The 19,077-nt window shown below is 47.2% G+C and overlaps 1 protein-coding gene and 1 long non-coding RNA gene across 3 annotated transcripts; one reads left to right on the top strand and one right to left on the bottom strand.

Moving 5' to 3' along the window:
* Positions 1-6,815: 6,815 nt before the first annotated feature.
* Positions 6,816-9,388, bottom strand: LOC120098823 (uncharacterized). The gene is made up of 2 exons (XR_015645908.1): positions 9,267-9,388; positions 6,816-7,038 (listed from the first exon to the last, which is right to left on the bottom strand). It is a non-coding gene; the product is annotated as an uncharacterized LOC120098823 (long non-coding RNA).
* A 124-nt stretch (positions 9,389-9,512) lies between these two features.
* Slc60a2b (solute carrier family 60 member 2B) lies at positions 9,513-18,979 on the top strand. Of its 2 annotated transcripts, none has more exons than NM_001402082.2 (4): positions 9,513-9,832; positions 14,033-14,201; positions 14,828-14,944; positions 16,002-18,979. In NM_001402082.2, the coding sequence occupies exons 2-4, from the start codon at positions 14,153-14,155 to the stop codon at positions 17,213-17,215; spliced, it is 1,380 nt and encodes a 459-aa protein (NP_001389011.2). In that variant the 5' UTR covers positions 9,513-9,832; positions 14,033-14,152; the 3' UTR covers positions 17,216-18,979. The 2 variants fall into 2 exon arrangements, with proteins under 2 accessions (NP_001389011.2, XP_087454364.1); XM_087598238.1 differs by lacking the exon at positions 9,513-9,832 and adding an exon at positions 11,342-11,430.
* Positions 18,980-19,077: the final 98 nt, after the last annotated feature.

The raw sequence follows: 19,077 nt of genomic DNA, 5'->3' as shown, positions 1-19,077 counted from the left end.
TTTGACTATGCTTGGCCCAGGGAGGGGCATTATTAGGAGGTGTGGCCTTGTTGGAGGAAGTGCGTCACTGTGGGGGTGGGCTTTGAGACCCTCATCCTAGCTACCTGAGGACAGTTTGCTCCTGGCTTCCTTTGGATGAAGATGTAGACTTCTCAGCTCCTCCAGAGCCATGCCTGCCTGGATGCTGCCATGTTTCCTGTCTTGATGATAGTGGACTGAACTTCTGAAACTGTAAGCTAGCCCCATTTAAATGTCCTTCATAAGACTTGCCTTGGTCATGGTGCCTGTTCACAGGCATGGGAACTCTAACTAAGTCTGATAAATGTTTTAAGAATGTGCTACTAACGACATTGCTTACAGGTTAATACTTCATTTAATTATACAAAAAAACCACTTTCATTGCTGCATCTTTGTTGCTATCATTCTTCCTTTTTGTTTTGGCTTGAGACAATGTCCTTCTGTGTATCATAGACTGGCCTGGAACCCGTGATCCTCCTGCCTCAGCCTTCTGAATGGAACACCTGCATTAACATGTCAGTTTAGTGCTATATTTGATACATCTTAAAATATGCCTGTTCTGTACTTTAACATCTGTTGAAACAGGTCTTATATGAAATATATTTGTTTTCCATACAAATATGTATACTTCCTAATTAGGGTCTTAATTACTGAAATGTAATAATTCTTTTGATCATGGTGAGGAGGATTTTGATTATACTATTTTACAGTTAATTTTAAAAGTTATGGTAGTCTCACTGCAACATCCAGGCTCCTTCCAAAGACCTGGGCTCCAACGATTCTTTCTCGGTATCCTGGCCCAAACTGGAAGCTGTTACAGAGGTCCTACATCAGCACAGAGCTGACGGCTGGGTCTGCCTTATTCTCAACGAGGGCGATAGTCACATTATACACACTATCAAACAAGATAAGCTTTCATTATTTTTAATGGGTTTTGTGTGTGTTGCATGTGTCTTAGCGTGTGTGTGGTATATGTGTTTCTTGTACATTTTAAAGATTTATTTATTATATACACTTTAGCTGTCTTCAGATGCACCAGAAGAGGGCATCAGATCCCATTACAGATGGTTGTGAGCCACCATGTAGTAGCTGGGATTTGAACTCAGGACCTCTGGAAGAGCAGTCAGTGCTCTTAACTGCTGAGCCATCTCTCCAGCCCTCTTACTGTTTTTTTTTTCTTTAAATTCTTTTTGTTTTGTTTTGTGGGCATAGCTGTTTTTTAAAGGGACAAAGTATGGAGATGGATGGGTGAGGAGGCTCTCAGAGGAAATGCTCTGATTAGAACATATTTATGAAAAAGTATTTTCAATTTAAAAAGGTATTGTTTCAAACTGTAGATAGGTGTCTGGCCTGTGATGATAGGTCACATCCATGTAGTGTGAGGTAAGAGAGAATAACTCGGAAAGTGTGGAAAACTATGTTTCTAGTTTGTTGTATAGGCACTTCAGACTCCATGACCGTCCCCTCTCGTCCTTGGGGTACTGTTCACCACTATGTGTGACATCGCTAGCTGAGACATGATGGAAACTTGGGTACTGTGGTCCACTGGTGTAAGGCAGGCCCAGGAGGTGAAACTCTGAAGGACGCTTCTTGTCCATGCCTATCCCTGCATCTGTTTCCTGGCTTCCGGGAGGCAAACGGCTCTGCCTCACCATGTACTTCATGACAGCCCTCCTCACCACAGGCCCCGAAACAACACAGAGAGTTGAGTGTCAGGTGAAGCCTGTGTAAGGTGAGCCTGGCTGCTCCTCTTATGTGCCCAGCAGTTTCGCTCATGATCCTTTGGCACCGTGAAGGTGCTGAGTACTCAGGGCTTGGCCTTATTTTTCTGCTAAGTGAACCGTACTGTATTGTATGAACCATTTTCTACTTGGGCTGCCTTGGAACGAGAGGTGCGTGTCAGAGAATCATGCACTTGTACAGCAGCCCTGCCCTTCTTTACAACTGTTCCTCCCTCTTCTTCCTAGGCTCCCATCCTCTGTATTTCTGTCTGGATGTTGAAGGAGATTTGTGACTGACACGCACTGAGTAAACGCCCACCATGTTCTAGTGGGACTAGCTGCTGGGGTTTCTGGTCAACTGGTGAAGGGGTGAGTGTCTGACTTTAGGTCTACCCCACTGCTCCCTTCTAGAGAGCTGGTTACCTCACGCTCCTGTACCCACTACTCTGAAAGCAGGGGTACTTACCGCTCAGAAGGAAGTTTCACTTTTAGTCTATTCCAGGGTAGGCTGGGCTCAGCGATTGCCGTTAATGGGTACTTAAATGACACGGCCGACTCCAAGAACAACATTCTTTTCAAATATAATGGGGGAAAACCCCAGCTAATTACAATTTTCTTTTTGTAAATGTCTATTAGTCAAAGTTAGTAGATTGTATGTTTAAAACTTACTTAGTGTATATGTATTCCATGTGTGTGCAGGTACCCGTGGAGGCCACAGAGGACATGGTTCCACTTAAGCTGAGTTCTGGGCAGTTGTGAGTTACTCTATGTGGATGCTGGGAACTGAACTCTGGTCTTCTGGAAGAGCAGTAAGCACTTTTTACTGTTGAGCGATCTCTCCTGTCCCTGAAGTGTACTTTTTATCTAGAATGAAAAGTGCTAATATAATAGGGTAGCATTTACACTTGAAAGAGCTATAAATGGATCTCTCTTTTGTAGGAGATAGAATTACACCAAAAAGTCTCCGCGCTCCTGCAACTCAGTCACTCGACAGGCACTGACCAAATGCTTGCTGTGCTCAGTGAGCACTGCTCTTGGGTAAAACGACAGGCAATCTCCTGCCTGAGCGGAGCTAGTCTCACTGTTAAAAGTGGTTACAAGACCGAATTTATACTGCCAGGCAGCAAGTATGGCTTGATGGAGTTCTGGAAAAACAATGTGCAGGTTATTACTAGCTGTTTGATTTGAGAATTCTCAAATACTTTATTTGCAGTTTTTTCTTTCTTTTTAGCACAATTCATGTGGGTTAATATACACAAACCCAACAATACCAGCAATGGCAAGGCGCTCCAGAAAGCCAGCATCAGGGCTTGTCCAGCGGAGCTGAGGGAGCAAGCTCTCCTGTAGTTGGGCTGGATCTTAGGTTACAGCTCTTTTTCTTCTTCTTCTTCTTCTTCTTCTTCTTCTTCTTCTTCTTCTTCTTCTTCTTCTTCTTCTTCTTCTTCTTCTTCTTCTTCTTCTTCTTCTTCTCTTTTTTCTTTTTTTCGGAGCTGGGGACCGAACCCAGGGCCTTCCGCTTGCTAGGCAAGCACTCTACCACTGAGCTAAATCCCCAACCCCTGGATCTTAGGTTACAGCTCTTAATACCCAGGGGTAATCAAGGGGTTCGGCTTTCAGCTCTGCCCCTTATCCCAGAAAACACAACTCCCGGGAGGTGCGTGTTCTCAGACAAGACAAGCTCTGGGCCTTTTAACCTTGTTTTATTTTAAAATTGTGTGTGTGTGTGTGTGCGTGCGTGCATGTGTGTGCGTGTGTGTGTGTGTGTGTGTATGTGCACACACACGGCATTGCATGCGTGTGGAGGTCAAAGGACAACATTTTATCTGCTGAATGGAACTCAGCTAGGTAGACTTGCATGGACAATATGTCACCCACGTGTCACCTCTCCAGCCTTGACTCCGAGGCAGATCATTCCTGAAAGGTCAGGTATGATGAGAGCCTGAGAAGGCTTATCTGAAAATAAATTTGATGGAAAACAAAAACCTGTGAAGGTTTCTAAGTTTGCAGCACTGTTGGAAGCAGAGGACCAGCAGGTGCCCACATTCACGATGGAGTCACAAGTCCTCATAACGGTGAATGCGGATACAGAAAAACCCACAGAACCGCCCTTGCCAGAGTCCAGGTCCATGAGTAATGATCAAATTTTATTGTTTTAAACACAACCAGTAAGTTGATATTGCCATTCTTATCTTGGAGTACAAAGTGCTTTTCTCTGGACTGTGATATGAGAATTGTTTAGTGATCCTGAATGAGGACAAAGTGACATCCGCTTCTGACCCTCCATAGCCCATAAGCTCCAGGAGGAAGGTTCCTAGAAGAAGGTGAGTGCACTGTCCTTTTGTCCCTAGGGTTAATGTTTGGTTCTATGGATTTTAACCCCGGCTACTGAAGAATTACCCTGCAGTGTCCCCACCCTACCCGTGCCCAGCACTGTGTACACTGAAATGCCCACTCACTCGTGTGCTCTCAGGCAAAGCTGAGGACCAGAGCCATTGGGAATGCAGACAGCCGGAACCTCTGCTGGGCAGAGTGTAATTTACAGGCTGGCACTGTGTGGGTGATTTTACTGTGCGCTCTCCCTGAAGGACAAGCTGGGATGAGGAGATGCCCCGCTTGCTGTCAGCATCGCTGCAGCTTGTTCAAGTGGAGAGAAAGGTGAATTGTGCTGCCCGAAGTTCTGCCATAACACAAGCAGTTCCAGGCTCGGCCGCTTGCCGACCTCCTGTCTGCCACAGTGCAAGCGTGGCAATCACAGGAAGAATAACAAGAGTCTGCCCTCTCCTTCCTCTATGTAGGTTCCAGGAATCGAACCCAGGTCTTCAGGCTTGGGAGCCAGTACCCTTAGCTGCTGAGTCATCTTGCCAGTCCTTTAAGTTATTGTGTGTTTGTATGGTGCCTGTGAGAGTGCACCACAGTGTGTGTGGAAGTCCGAGGTCAACTTGTGAGAGCCAGTTCTCTGCTTGGGTTCTCCCTGTGGGTTCTGGGGATCAAAGTGAAGCCATCAGGATTGGGTAGCAAACCCCTTTACCCACTGAGCCACCTCGCTGAACCTGACAAAGCCCATGCTAAACTATCTGTGGTTTCTCACAGTTACCATATATAATCTGACCCATTTTGTGCTTAACCCCCTCACTGCTAGTTCATCCACTGTCATGAGGCCAAATACCTACAGATTTGCTCTAGCTCCAGTGACAGTTCTAGTCCTTGGGAACACCTTTATATGGTCACTTGTGTATCAATAACCTGAGTGACAGACTTACCAGTCACTGTATGGATGCTGGGATATGTTGGGAAGAAATCAGACATGATCACTGTCACCAAGATTATAGAGTGTGATGGCAACACCAATCAGAACACAGCAGCTAGTCACAAGGGGCCAGGTTACCTGAATAGACACGATACATGAGTCTCTGTCCCGTTTTCTACCTGGGGCTGGAACCCAGGTCCTTGTATATCTTAGAGAAGCACTGTACCAGTGAACTCGAGCCGAGACTGAGAAGTCCCTTAGCCCTGTAAGAGCAGCAGTTTTTTGTCATCTGTGATGTGACTTGTGCTTATAATCTCCAAACATGGAAGCCAAGGCAGGGGGATTCTAGTCTATCACAGGCTATAAGCCTGGGATATACAGCTTTCTTTTCAGACAGGGTTTCTTGTTGTCCAGGATGGCCTCAAACTCAGTATGTGGCTAAGCTGGTCTGGCCTTACTGGTCTTGCCTCTACTTCCCAAGGGCTATGATCACAGCCATGCACCCCCAAAGCAGACAGGAAGAGCAACCTGATGGCTCCATCTGCTTTTCTTTCTGTCCCTGACTTCCTTGTGTCTTCTGCAGACAAAGCCAAGAACCTCTGCTCAGTTCAGCTTAATGGCAATTTGGTCTATAGAATGAGATGCTGCCTAACCCTGGAATCCATAATCTAAGTTAACTGTATCCTTAAAGTAAATTTGTTGTAATTAAACTTTTGGCAGAGAGGAAGCCATATTTTAGAAATATCTATAGACATGATGGTGTGTCCGTCCATGCACACCTGTAATCCTTCCTTGTGGGAGGCAGAAGCCAGAGGGTCAGGAGTTCAAGGTCACCTTTGACTCTGACTCAAAACTGAACCAAAATGAAAAGATAACTTATTAAGCTGATATACCTGGGGGACAGTTTCCATTTTGCTAATCTTGTTTTGCTGGTAGATGTGCACTGGCCTTTTCCACATCATCCTCCATTCCCTTTCACGATTTTTTTCGAAGGCACTTTTTAGTATTAGTCACCTCTCTCTCTTTTTCCAAAACACCCCAGGTAACGGACTCCTAGAAAGGAAGGTTTATTTCAGTCATGAGCTCAGAAGATTCAGTCTGGAGTTGCTTGGCCTGGCTGCTCTGGGCCTGGACAAGCAGATCAGCATGACAGGATGCTCGAGAAGAAGATGGCTTCTCGGGGGCTGGAGAGATGGCTCAGTGGTTAAGAGCACCGACTGCTCTTCCTGAGGTCCTGAGTTCAAATCCCAGCAACCACATGGTGGCTCACAACCATCTGTAATGAGATCTGATGCCCTCTTCTGGTGTGTCTGAAGGCAGCTACAGTGTCTTATATACAATAAAATAAAATCTTAAAAAAAAAAAAAAGAAGATGGCTTCTCATGTGGAAGCAAAAGGATTGGCCCATTGGTTGCCGAGGGAGGGAGGGAGCGAGGGGGGAGAGAGAAAGAGAAGCTTGGGTAGTCCTACTTGCTTTCCTTTCAGGACTTTGATCAAACAGATCACGGACACTAAAGGTCCTGCCATGACTTAGGACTACCTCTGCTGTGGTACAAACTATTCCAGAAATTACCGACTGGGTCAAAATACAGCAGTGTAAGGCCAGGCCAGAGAACTATAATTGCCTTCTATGTCACCTTTGCAGCCACTTGGGAATTCCTATAACTTTGAGGTCAAGTAAGCGATGGCTTATTAAATTCTGCATTACTGAAAGCTCGAAAGTATGGGTCTCCCTTCGCACAGACAGCCTTGGTGCTTTAACAATTCTAAAACCATTGTTGAAAAAGGAAGAAGATACTACTATCCAAATTATGAGCTTACAAGAACAGTTAAGGTTGCAGATGGTTTGTATTATTAGCAGAACAGGGCATTTTCAGACAGGATATGCAGCTCTCTCTACTCTTGACATAATGGACAGTATTATACATTACGTCCACTCAGAGGGCTGAACCAGACCTTTTGCCAGAGTGTCTGTGCACTGGGCAGAAGACAGAATAGCTAACATTCACACTTGGCTGGTATACATTTGGAGTGGTGCCCCATGGTGACATGCTGTGGAGACAAAAAGGATTTATGACTTCCTCTGGCCAACCCATTTGGAATAGTTAACGAACCACAGAATTACTAGATGTTATCTATTTGCCCAAACAATTAGCCACCATTAAAATCTCAAGACACTCAACTGGTAATGGAGGAGGAGGAGGTGGAGGTGGAGGTGGAGGAGGAGGTGGAGGTGGAGGTGGAGGTGGAGGTGGAGGTGGAGGTGGAGGAGGTGGAGGTGGTGGAGGTGGAGGAGGTGGTGGTGGTGCACCTTTAATCCCAGCATTTGGGAGGTGGAGACAGGCGAATCTCTGAGTTTGAGGTCAGGCTGGATTACAGAGTGAGTTCTAGGACAGCCAGGGCTACACAGAGAAACCCTGCTCAAAACAACCACAACAACAACAATGACAAATCCCGAGACACTCTAAAGCAGTGGCTTTCAACCGGTGGGTCACAACCCCTTAGGAGGCCACATATCAGCCTTCCTCACTGTTAGATATTTACACACGACAGTAACAAACTTACAAAGCAAAAGTTACGAAGTGGCAACAAAAATAACTGGTGGAACTGCGAGTGCTGACGGACTCCTGTTCATGATGCCTCTCCTGTCTCTAGCCTCCTTTCCCAGGCTAACAGAAGTGCCACAACCGAAAGGACAACCGGCAGCCCAAGGACTGGAATCTCAATCCCCACTGTAATCTTTGGGTGGGTCCAAACAGGAAGCCTATAACACCCCTCCGTGCCTAATCGCCTCTTCTGGAACACTGGGCATCAGATAAAATGATCTCCTAGGGTGAACTATAGTTTTGGAAGCCCTCCCCAACAACAGCTTACAGGATATACTAAGGATGTCCCATCTACCCCAAACGCAAATACAACTACACGGAACACAGAGGCGTTACCCTTTTACTGAATCTGCCATTTGAAACCTCGCTTCCTCGATGTTCCCCCAGCCTTGGCCTGGGAGGCATCGCTGTGTCCCGTTTAGGGCTGAGTACTCAACAGTCTGGTTCACAGCACTTCAACCAGCTATGAGGTTTGTGCACTGACTTCTACCCACTGCAAAAGCAAAAGGCCAACGGTAACGCTTATGTAGGGGTAGAAATATGCAGTCTGAAAACACATGCATTCGGCAAACCACAAGTCTGCTCCTTCCTGCGTCCTATGATCTCCCCATGGGCTTTGAACAGACTTATAGTACCAGACTAGACTGCCCTCCCTCCTGTGGATTAGGTCTCAAAACCAAGCAGAAAGTGGTTAGTTACCTCCACGACACTTATGCCACCCTTAAACCCCGGGGGATATCTTGCCTAGTAGTTTGGTACTGAAGCAAGCAGAGCGATTCTCACTTTAAAATGCCCTCACATTTTTTTTGTGTTCTACAGGTCCCATAAAAATCTCAAGACATACACTTTGTGACCAATCAGAAAACCTGAAATAAGCAAGAAATGAAGACAAACACTTGAAATGTAAATTAAAAAATCCAATAAAAAACAAAACAAAACAAAACAAAAAAAAGAAATGAAGACAAGTATAGTGGGAATGGAGAGGAGTTGGAAGCCAATTTAAGAAACATTTCTGAGGCAAACAGGGAAGAAGTTAACGATCATAAGAAGGTAGAAAGTTGGTTTATAGGTAACAAGACCAAGCTTTGTAGTAGCCTGGTAGTCTAAGTAGAAGCGGGTATCAGAGACAGAAGTGTAAGTGGACAAGAACTTCAGATAAAGAATAGAATGCGGTAACGTTTGAGGCTATAGCCCTGTGGTCAAGTCTGTAGCCACGTAAGAACACACAAACTGATGTCCAGGTCCACTCAACAATGGAATTGCACGTTAAAACAAGAGTGGGCAAGTGCTTGCAACTTGTTTTGACCCAGATTTTTTTCTTTTGCTACTGTTTCACTATTCGGGGAAAGGCCAACAGTTTCTTGTCTGGCCTTTGGGAAGTTGTTACTCTAACCTTATAAATATATTCTTATTTATAGATGGGGCCGCGGTGGGATTCTGAGTGTTGTGTAAATTAACTGAGGTACTTCACGTGTGAGTTTACACGTAAAGATCCACAACTATCTGTGGAGTGAGAAGGCGCGACGGTGAACATTCTCGTATATCTAAGGGGCAAGGGCAAAGGTTTGGAAATCGTGTCGAGGCAAGACCTTCGGGTTTCCAAGGTGACCCAGGAGCCTGAGGAAGTTGCCATCTTGCAGTTCCAGGCCGGTTTTCTTCCAACGTTCCTCTTACCCTTTGGGTCGTCTTGTGCGAGGGTTGCAGCTCCTCTTTCTTTGGCCTATCATCCCCGGGCCGCGAAACTCCCCAGCTCACTTAATTGAGACTTCTTACCTGGGCCGTGCAGCCCAATCCCCAAGGCAACCATATCAACTTCCGGTTTGAAGAAGCCTTCTGGTTGGCGAGCGGCCTTATTTCCGGAACGTGACCTGTGCAGGCGCTCGGCAACTTGGAGGCCGGGGTCCGGCTCCGCGCCTGCGCGGTGGGAAGGCTTCCTTCCCGGGTTCTGCTCGCGCGGGCTGGGCCCGGCGCAGTTCGCCCCCGGGGAGACTCTGGGACTCCTGGGCGGGGCGGGACACCTCCCTGCACACCCGATGCCCGGTGCACGGAGCTCGGCTGGTGGAGCCGCCACGCTGGAGTTGGAGCTGGAGTTCGGTGGGGCCGGAGGGCAGCGGCTCCTCCAAGCCGGCCCCGGCGCAGAGAATGAGTCCGAAGCTGTGGCCTCCGTGCGGAGTGGCAGTGCCCAGAGCGTGCTGCGCTGGTTCACCACCGTGGTGCTGTGTGCCGCCTTCCTGGGGCTGGTGAGAGCTGGGCTAAACCCCTCCAGGCCAAGGCTGGAGCAGGCATCTTGCAGGGAACGTGGTCTCCTTAGTGCCCTGCGCTGTGCATGACCCTTGGTGTATATTGGTTAATCATCCTGGGTCTCAGTTTTGCCATCTAGAAAAATGGACACAATTAATACGTTTCCAACACGAGCAAAGTTTCCTCGGGGAGAAGGGAGGGATACAAGATGGGGAGCCTGCCCCCCTTCCCAAGCCACTGAAGCTCCAAATTGATCACAGAAAAGCTGCTTTGGGAGATTGCCTCTTTCTGGGGGCCTGACCAAATCCGACCAACTGCTTTATTTCACAGATGGGAAAATAGGCCCGGAAAAGAAAGTGGCTTTTCTGGTTAAATGATAGCATCAAGGACATGTTGCTTCTTAGCCTGTTCACAATCCTGTTTAAATCAAGGCTTTAGATTTTCTTCACTCAAGTGCAAGAACTAAAACGCCTTAAAGACAGTGTTTCCCTGTGCAGCATCAACTGCTGGCCCGGAACTTCCTGTTGTAGACCAGATGGCTGGCACTCACTGTGTACATCTGAGGATGGCCTCAGATTTCACAGAGATCCACCTGCCTCTGCCTCCTGAGTGCTGGGATTAAAGCGGTGAACCACTGGCCTAAAACGATCATTTTTAACTCGAGTGTTATGAGGGCTAAACCTTTGACGAGAGTCCCTCCTGGTCCCTCAGAATTGGAGCCTCAGTTTTAAGAAAAACTATTTTGATGGGAAAGGGAAGGTGATGGAGCCTCTCACTGTGTGCTCAGGTCTTACAAGTGCTTTGAAGGGAATGGTGTACATGCCGTGGCCCAGTGTGCACGTGGTCTCCGACCTTGTTGGTGCTTGGGCAGGAAATAACACTCTTGGTTAGAATCATGCAGCACAGTCCGGTTCTGTTTTTCTTTTGTTTGTTTGTTTTATTACACATGGGGGATTGACCCAGGGGCTTCATGCTAGGCTTTCAATGAACAGTATCCCCAGCCCACAATCAATGGTTCTCAAAATTCAAACGACTTAGAAACATTTCCTCAAAGGTTTTTTTTAGTAATTTCATCTAAAACGGAGGTCCTTAGTTCTTGGGAGTACGTTGTGTAACATCTTATTGTTAAAACCATCCTGTCTGCGTTATATTTGCTCTGCTAAGAGAGCCTTACAGCCCTCACGTTTCCTGATAGCTCTGGAATGTGAGGAAAGCTGTAGATGTGGGAACATTCAGATTACTCATGGTCAGCATTAGATATACAGGTCAAAGGTACAACTCCATGTGTGCCAGAAATATTGGCATTTAATGTAAAAAAATCATAATTGGGTGCCTGGCAATTTAAGTTTTAGCAGTTAAATTTCTATATTATTTAACGCATATAGCATATTTGAAAATGTAGGTATACAGTTTGAGAACAGTTTGAGAATGGTTTGCGTGCACTTAACTTTTGTGCTGTGTGCGGAGGCCAGAGCTGACTTGCTCAGTGGAGACCTTACTCTTTGACAGGGCCTCTCAATGAACTTGGAGCTCACCAATTCAGTCAGATTAGAGCCACGGGGATCTCTTTCCTTGTTCTTCAGTGCTGGGGCTCTAGGTATGTTGCTGTCCTGTGTGCCCTGGCTAGTTTTATGTCAAGTCAGCGTAAGCTAGAGTCATCTGAAAAGAGAACCTTAACTGAGAAAATGCCTCCACAGATCCAGCTATAGGGCATTTTCTCAATTAGTGATTGATGAGGGAGGGCCCAGCCCATGGTGGGTGGTGCTATCCCGGGGCTGGTAGTCCTGGGTTCTATGAGGAAGCAGGTTGAGCAAGCCAGTAAGCAGCATCCTCCATGGCCTCTGCATCAGCTCCTGCCTGCAGGTTCCTGTCTTGTTTGAGTTCCTGTCCTGACTTCCTTCACTGATGGAAGGAAGGACATCAGTGTGGAGGTGTAAGCCAAATAAACCCTTTCCTCTCCAACTTGCCTTTTGGTCAGGGTGTTTCACTGTAGCAATTGAAGCTCAAACCGAGACAAGTTGGTACCAGGATCGTGGGATATTGTTGTGGCAGGATCGTGGGGTCTGCTGTGACAGGGTCGTGGGGTATCGCTGTGACAGGCCTGAGCGTGTTGTTTGTGAGGATTGTGGAAGGACTTTGGAACTGTGGTTTAGAAAAGTCGTTGAGTATTGAGAGCTTACCATGCTGTTCTTGTAGGAATGTTGAGAGCTGGGGCTGGAGACAGGACTCAGGGGGTTAGAGCCCTGGTTGATTTTTCCAGAGGTCCTGAGTTCAGCACCCACAGCTCACAACTGTCTATAATGGGATCTGATGCCCTCTTGTGGTGGACAGATGTGCATATAGACAAAATACCCGTATGCATAAATACACCTAAAAAGAAAAATATGTTGAGAGGAGTGCAGTCGATGGAGGCCTGGCTTGTGAAGTTTCGGAGGAAAGCAAACACTACCAGGCCATTTGGGTTAAGAATCTGTAGCTTTGGTTTGCTGGAGCTGAAGGATTGGCTGTGATGAGAAGGACACCAGAACCACTAAAGAGAAAACTTTACTTTGCTGGGGTAATAGATGCTGATCAACAGGACCTGAAGAATCAGCTCTGATTAAGAGATCAGCATCACTGAGGTGAAATCTTCTGGGAACTGTTTCCCCAGAGTCAGCACACAGAAGCTGTGTCCCGGAATTAGTCAAGGTTGTACCTCCTATTGCAGCCAACCGTAGTATAAGTCACCAGGTGGTGCTGTATTCGGAGGCATGAAGGAGTCGTGGAGAGCAGCCGAGGCCCCGCACTGTGTGGTAGGCCAAAGTCCATGAAGAGCCCAGGAGAAACTATTAGTGAAAGTGTAGCCCAGTTGCAGCAGAAGACCCCGCCATTTTGGAGAGGCCAGTACCTTGGGATGGCCACCAGGATCAGCAGGTGTAAGTGGAAGCTGTCACAGCCTAAAAGACAGTCTGTGTACTGCAGAGGGCAGTGTTGGAAAGGTGGCCTTTTGAGGAGCCCAGAAGATCGTGAGTGAAACCCAGACAGTTGGACATTGAATTATTGATGCTTTTAGAGTTTGGTTTTGCTTTTTGCAAGGACTGTAACTATGCCCTGGGTTTTCCCTCTTGAAGTAAATAAGCATCTAGTTTTTATTTCACAGGAGCCCACAGTTGAGACACTGGATCTTAAAGTGTTTGCATTTGTAAAGATTGGAACCTTTAACGTTTGTAAAATGTTGTTTGTTGATGTTAATGTGGGATCCTGGGGATGAACAAGACAGGAAAGGTTGTGGCTTAACAGTGATTATGTTTGTGTATCAGTTGACAGGGGTCAGTGGCTCTGCTAGTTTTATGTAAGCTCGAGAGATGCTAAAGTCATCTGAGAGGAGTGAACCTCAGTTGAGAAAATCCCTCTGCAAAATCTGGCTGTAAGGCATTTTCTTAATTAGTGATTGGTGGGGGAGCGCCCCACCCATTGTGAGTGGCACCATCCTTGGACTGGTGGTCCTGGGTTCTATAAGAAAGCAGGCTAAGCAAGCTGTGAGGAGCAAGCCAGTAAGTGGCATCCTCCCATGGTCCCTGCACAGCTCCTGCCTCCTGTCCTATCCTGACTTCCTTCAAAGACGGACTAGTGTGGAGGTGTAAGTCAGGTAAACCTTTTCCTCCCTAACTGTCTGTTTTTCCTGGTGTTTGACTGTAGCACTACAAACCCTAAGTAAGATACTGTCCTTTTTATGTGAATGGTGGGGATCCAGACTCAGGTCCTCACGTTCATGCTGTAAGCACTTCACTGACTGAGCCATCTCCCTAGCCCCTAGTTTGTTACATATTAATTCTTAATATGGGATGGTCTTTTAGGGTATTGTTTAATACTAAACAGTTAAAAGATTTAAATAGTTGTGTGTGCTGGAATAGACTGGTGGTGCCAACATTTTGGAGGCTGACACAGGCAGTTAGAAGCTGTTGTGAACCACAGAGCAAGTTTGAGTCTCCAAACAAAACAAGAACTTTTAAAAAAGTATCCAAGGTTGTGACTGAAAGGCCACCGGGGAGCCTGCCGCTTTGCTGCTGATAGTATCCATGCTTTCTTAGTTTTGACACAATGTAGCCAAGGTCCCTTAAGGTAGACTGCCGTCTCCCACCTGTGGTTTGTGGTCATGGAAAAGCTACTTCTTGGTCAGTGTTCAACCACAGTAAAAGTTCTCTTGTTTTTAACTGTAGGGATTGAGTGTTGCTATCCTGGGACCCACCTTTCCAGACTTGGCAAGGAACGTGAACAGAAACATCAGCAGCCTGTCTCTGATCTTTGTGGGCCGGGCCTCAGGTTATTTATGTGGCTCTATGATTGGAGGAGTCCTTTTTGACTGTATAAACCATTTTTTACTTTTGGGTGAGTAAACACTGCTCTTTACCAATTTGTTTCTGTCATCCATTTTATGACTCAGCTCTAAATATAGAAGTCTGTTGATAACCTGAGACGGGGAGTATGCTGGCATCCACCCTGGGAGTTGGAACCGGTCTGTACTGAGCCCCCCTGGGAACTCGACGGGCCCCTGGGTGTGAGTGTCGGCAACCCTGTACAATGCTGACCTGTACTGTGATTTAGGCTCCGCTCCAGGCACGTGCACTGGCTGACCACGAAGCTCTGCTTATCTGGGGTGGGGCGCGGCTTCTGGGGCCATGGGGATCGGAATAAGTTCCGGGAAGCTGGCCAGGCTCTGTGGACTTGGGCTTGGAGATGAAGGGACGGAGGTGGGAGGGAAGTGATATAGGGTGCACTTCTGTCCTGCGGCCCGTGTCAGAGCTGAGCACAGACTGATCCCCTTAGATCCTGACCCGGGAAAAGAGGACAGAACTGTTAGCATGCGGTTTTCAATGAATCGGCAAGGTTAAAGATTTAATTGATGCATTAAAACTCTGATGGGAGCACAGATACTTTGTTACCGATAATTAAGTAAATAGCGTTTTACCAAAGCAGAGCTGTATTTTAGCTGAGTTCTTGCCGTTTCTTCTCAGGGATGTCCCTTTCTGCTACCACAGTTGGTCTTTATCTCATGCCATTCTGCAAGATAGCGGCCTTACTGATCGTCCTGATGTCTGTCTTCGGGGTCTCAATGGGCATTCTGGATACAGGTTAGTGAATCGTTTACTGTCACCTGTGCCATTGGGGACACTACTGCTAGGAGAAGGACAGCTGACGACATCACGCTATCCCAGGAACGTCAGACTGGGGACATCTATTCAGGGCCACCCTCCTTGCCATCATCCATTTCCCAACATTTGCCCGTGAAGGAAACAAAAAGCATGTTTCTCCATGAGCAAGGGGTGATTTAGAATACCGGAACACGAAGGACAGCCAGCAGGCTTTGCTTCCAGGATAGGATCTGGCCATTGTACTGTAAGAAGCCATAGTGATGGGGAGGAGAAAACAAGTACAGAGCTGCTGTGGGCTGCAGAGGAACAGACACAGCTGCTTCGTGCTGAGTTCTGAGCTCAGTGAAGCCTTTCCTGAAAGTCTCTGTTTGCCACCAGCAAAGCCTCTTCATGAGTAAGGCGGCCTCTGTTCAACGGCAGCGCCCCATTCCTTTCCTTCTTCCTCCCATGCTGTTGGGTGGAGTGTGGAAATATTTGGCACACCAGGCTTTGTTTGGTTGTGAAGGCACGGAGTGGAAGCGTGTGTTTATCTGCAAGCTGAGAGAGCCAAAGAACGGAGGCTTCTGGCCGTCCCTTCATGGGGTCTTCATCAGAACAGTGCAGTCTGACAGCCGCGCTTGTCGCAGCAGTGTGCATCAGGACCTTGGGGGTTGACTTCCGTGACAGTCACTACTAAGTGCAAAATTACAAAGCTTTGACGACTGGGCACTATCTGATGCTGTAATCCATCTCTCTCTCTCTTTCCCTCGTAAGTAGATAGGTGTGTTCCGTCAGTGTGGAGTTGGAGCATTTTATGAAAAGCCTTGGCTAACGTGCCTGGCTCCAGTGGTTAACCAGCTTATAGATCTGTATGCTAGGAAGAGATGCTGCGATGGGGGGAGGGTTGGGAGGCTCCTTCAACGCAGCCTGTCTATTCTACCTTGGTTCTCTGTCGAGTCAGCTTCCCTTTTGTTTTGGTAGCAATGTCACGTTCTTGACAGCAACGTCTCGTTCTTACCACATGATCGTTAACTCAAGTCATTTCCTTTGTTGGTAGGTGGGAACGTCCTCATCTTGGACCTTTGGGGGGACAAAGGAGCCCCACATATGCAGGCCTTGCACTTCAGTTTCGCCTTGGGTGCCTTCCTGGCTCCCCTGCTGGCTAAATTGGCCTGGGGTACCACAGCATCTGCTCAGAACCACACTGAGTCCGACTTTATCTCTCTAATGCTGAACCGAACCTCCGAAGCCGCCACAGACTCTGTGTTCGCGGTACCCGACGACATGAATCTGCTGTGGACATACGCGTCCATCGGAACCTATGTTCTAGTAGTTTCTGTCTTCCTGTTTGCTCTGTTTTGTAAGAAACGCTCAAGGCAGAAAAAGTCCTCAGCGTCTGCCCAGGGAACTCGAAGAGCTAAATACCACAGGGCCCTGCTATGCCTCCTCTTTCTCTTCTTCTTCTTCTACGTGGGAGCGGAGGTGACCTACGGCTCTTACGTATTCTCCTTCGCCACCACCCACGTTGGCATGGAAGAGAGCGAGGCAGCTGGCTTGAACTCCATCTTCTGGGGGACCTTCGCAGCCTGCAGGGGCCTGGCCATCTTCTTTGCGACATGCTTACAGCCTGGGACCATGATTGTGGTGAGCAACATCGGCAGCCTGGCCTCATCTTTCTTTCTGGTGCTTTTTGACAAGAGTCCTCTTTGCCTCTGGATCGCGTCTTCTGTGTATGGAGCCTCAATGGCTGCCACGTTTCCCAGCGGCATCTCCTGGATTGAGCAGTACACCACCTTAACTGGGAAATCCGCATCCTTCTTTGTCATCGGTGCTGCCCTGGGAGAAATGGCGATTCCTGCAGTGATCGGAATTCTTCAGGGACACTACCCAGACCTGCCAGTAGTTCTGTACACGGGTCTGGGCTCAGCCATATTCACGGCTGTTTTATTTCCTGTGATGTATAAATTGGCCACCTTACCCCTGGAACGACAGCGCAAAGGAAGAAGGAAGAGTGAGGACCAGAAGGCTTTGCTCTCCAGCTCTGAGCTACATGACTGTGAGGAAGAAATCGAGGAGGAGGAGGATGCAGAAAAGTGGAACGAAATGGATTTTGAAGTGGTTGAGATGAATGATCCGGTACAGGGGTCCGTAAGGGGGACGTCTGGGGATGTGATGGGGCCCACAGCTGAGGGCTCTGATCAGTTCCTTCCAGATGCACTGAGTTTTGAACCCCTTTCAGCCAGCAGCAGCAATTCTCTTGCGAATCATTAGGACAAAAGGGAATAACCCTCTGGCGGCACTGGCAGACTCTCAGGGTGTGCTTTGGCACTTGAAATTTGTGTCTGTTTACAGGAAGCGTTGAAATTGTTTGGAGAGTTCAGAATTCTCAGTCCTGTGTAAACTACCGTTCGTTCTTGCGCACTAGGACTCTCGTGAGGAGACTGCCTTGTGGTCTCCAGCGTACAGAAGGCGTTTATGTGTGTGTGGAGAACTGGGTAGTATCACACTGCGGAAAACAAGGTGGTTTGCTGAGCGATGATCTCGCATCCATACCCTGCCAGGGGCGAATCGTCGTGTCAAAGGGCGTCTTTGGAGGTGGGAAGATGGTTTTCTTTCTTTTACCCTCTGTGTAGGGTTGAGCTGGAAACTGCTGCTGACTATGTTTTCCCTGGAGAGCTCACACAGGCTATGCTGTCTGGGGGGTCTAGCTTCCTCCCTGACTTCATGCTCAGCTCCGGCACAAACCGGGTTTATTTTTATCTCCTGTGATTCTAGAAATGCAAATGAGACAACTTTTTTTTTTTCTTTTCTTTTTTTCGGAGCTGGGGACCGAACCCAGGGCCTTGCGCTTGCTAGGCAAGCGCTCTACCATTGAGCTAAATCCCCAACCCCGCAAATGAGATAATTTTAACTTTCAGTGTTTGTGTTTGTTTTATTTCTTGAGTCTTACTTTACAGTCCAGGCTGGCCTGGAATTTACTAAGTAGACCAGGTTAGCCACTGTCTCACCGTTCTGCTTCTGCCTCCTGAGTTTTGTAGTCGAGGCATGTGCCACCATGCATGGTGAAACGCGTAAGTTAACGCTGTATAATATTTTTTGCTAAAATAGCCCATTCATTTCAAATGTGGAAACCAAAAATGACAGGCAGCGCCTCAAACATGCCGGAAGCTGGCAGGCGTGGTATTAGTGGCCCTACGGCGTTCATCGATCTACAACACGCCTTTTCCCTTACACTCAAGGATCGTCATTTAGCATTCTAGCAAATTTTATTCTTGTTTCCCACACATGAAAAAAACAAAAACATCTTCCCAGTAACTCTCGTGTTCAGAGATTATAGTACTTTTGCTGACTCTTTAAAAAGAGGTTATTTTTATATGCCGTTATGTGCGTCGTTCAGAGAGCATCCGGGGACATGTTGATTTTATATTATTTTCTTACCTTTTACTTTTGTCTAGTGCTGTTGACTTAACACAGGGCCTTGCACCTGCTAGTTAAGTGCTCTACCTCGGAGCCGAGTTCCCAGGCCTGATGTTTTAATTATAGAAGCTGTTTTACCATTACTGTGTAAAACAGTAGCGCTTTGGACGGGCTCTCTGGTGCCCACAGCCTGCCTCATTAACAGAGGCTGGGGCTGGGCCTTGCCGTTGTAGGATTTAACCCTCATTGGGTTGTGGTATTAATCACATAAAGTCTATAAGGCAGGCTGAAAGTTTAGTTTATAGACGAGCCTCCTCTGTGGTGAGCGGAGAACCCATGTCCCGTCCAGGACCACTCCATGAGTTTGAAGTACCTGGAAACCAAATTAAGATGGCTGAGGGGTGCAGCTTCACAAGCGTGACAGAGCTAGGCTGGGCCAGCCTTGGGTAATGACTTGTACCTTTTCCCAAGTTTTATGCCGAGTGACAGTGAATTGCTACCTGACTGCAATATGTTTGAAATCCCTCACCAAGTTTTAAGGATTTGTTGTTCTTTTTTTTTTGTAAATAAATAAATAAATAAATAAAAATAAAAATAAAAAGTAAAAATTATTAAACACTTTTTTTCTGTGTGTGGCTGTTGACTGTTTTGTGGCATCTGTGTACGTATAGCACGTGGCTGCCTGGTTCCCACAGAGGTCAGGAAAGGGGTCAGCT

The sequence above is a fragment of the Rattus norvegicus genome, chromosome 20, assembly GCF_021556685.1.
Source record: "Rattus norvegicus strain SHRSP/BbbUtx chromosome 20, alternate assembly SHRSP_T2T, whole genome shotgun sequence".
Classification (NCBI taxonomy): Eukaryota; Metazoa; Chordata; class Mammalia; order Rodentia; family Muridae; genus Rattus; species Rattus norvegicus.
This window is presented reverse-complemented; position numbering and strand designations above follow the sequence as displayed.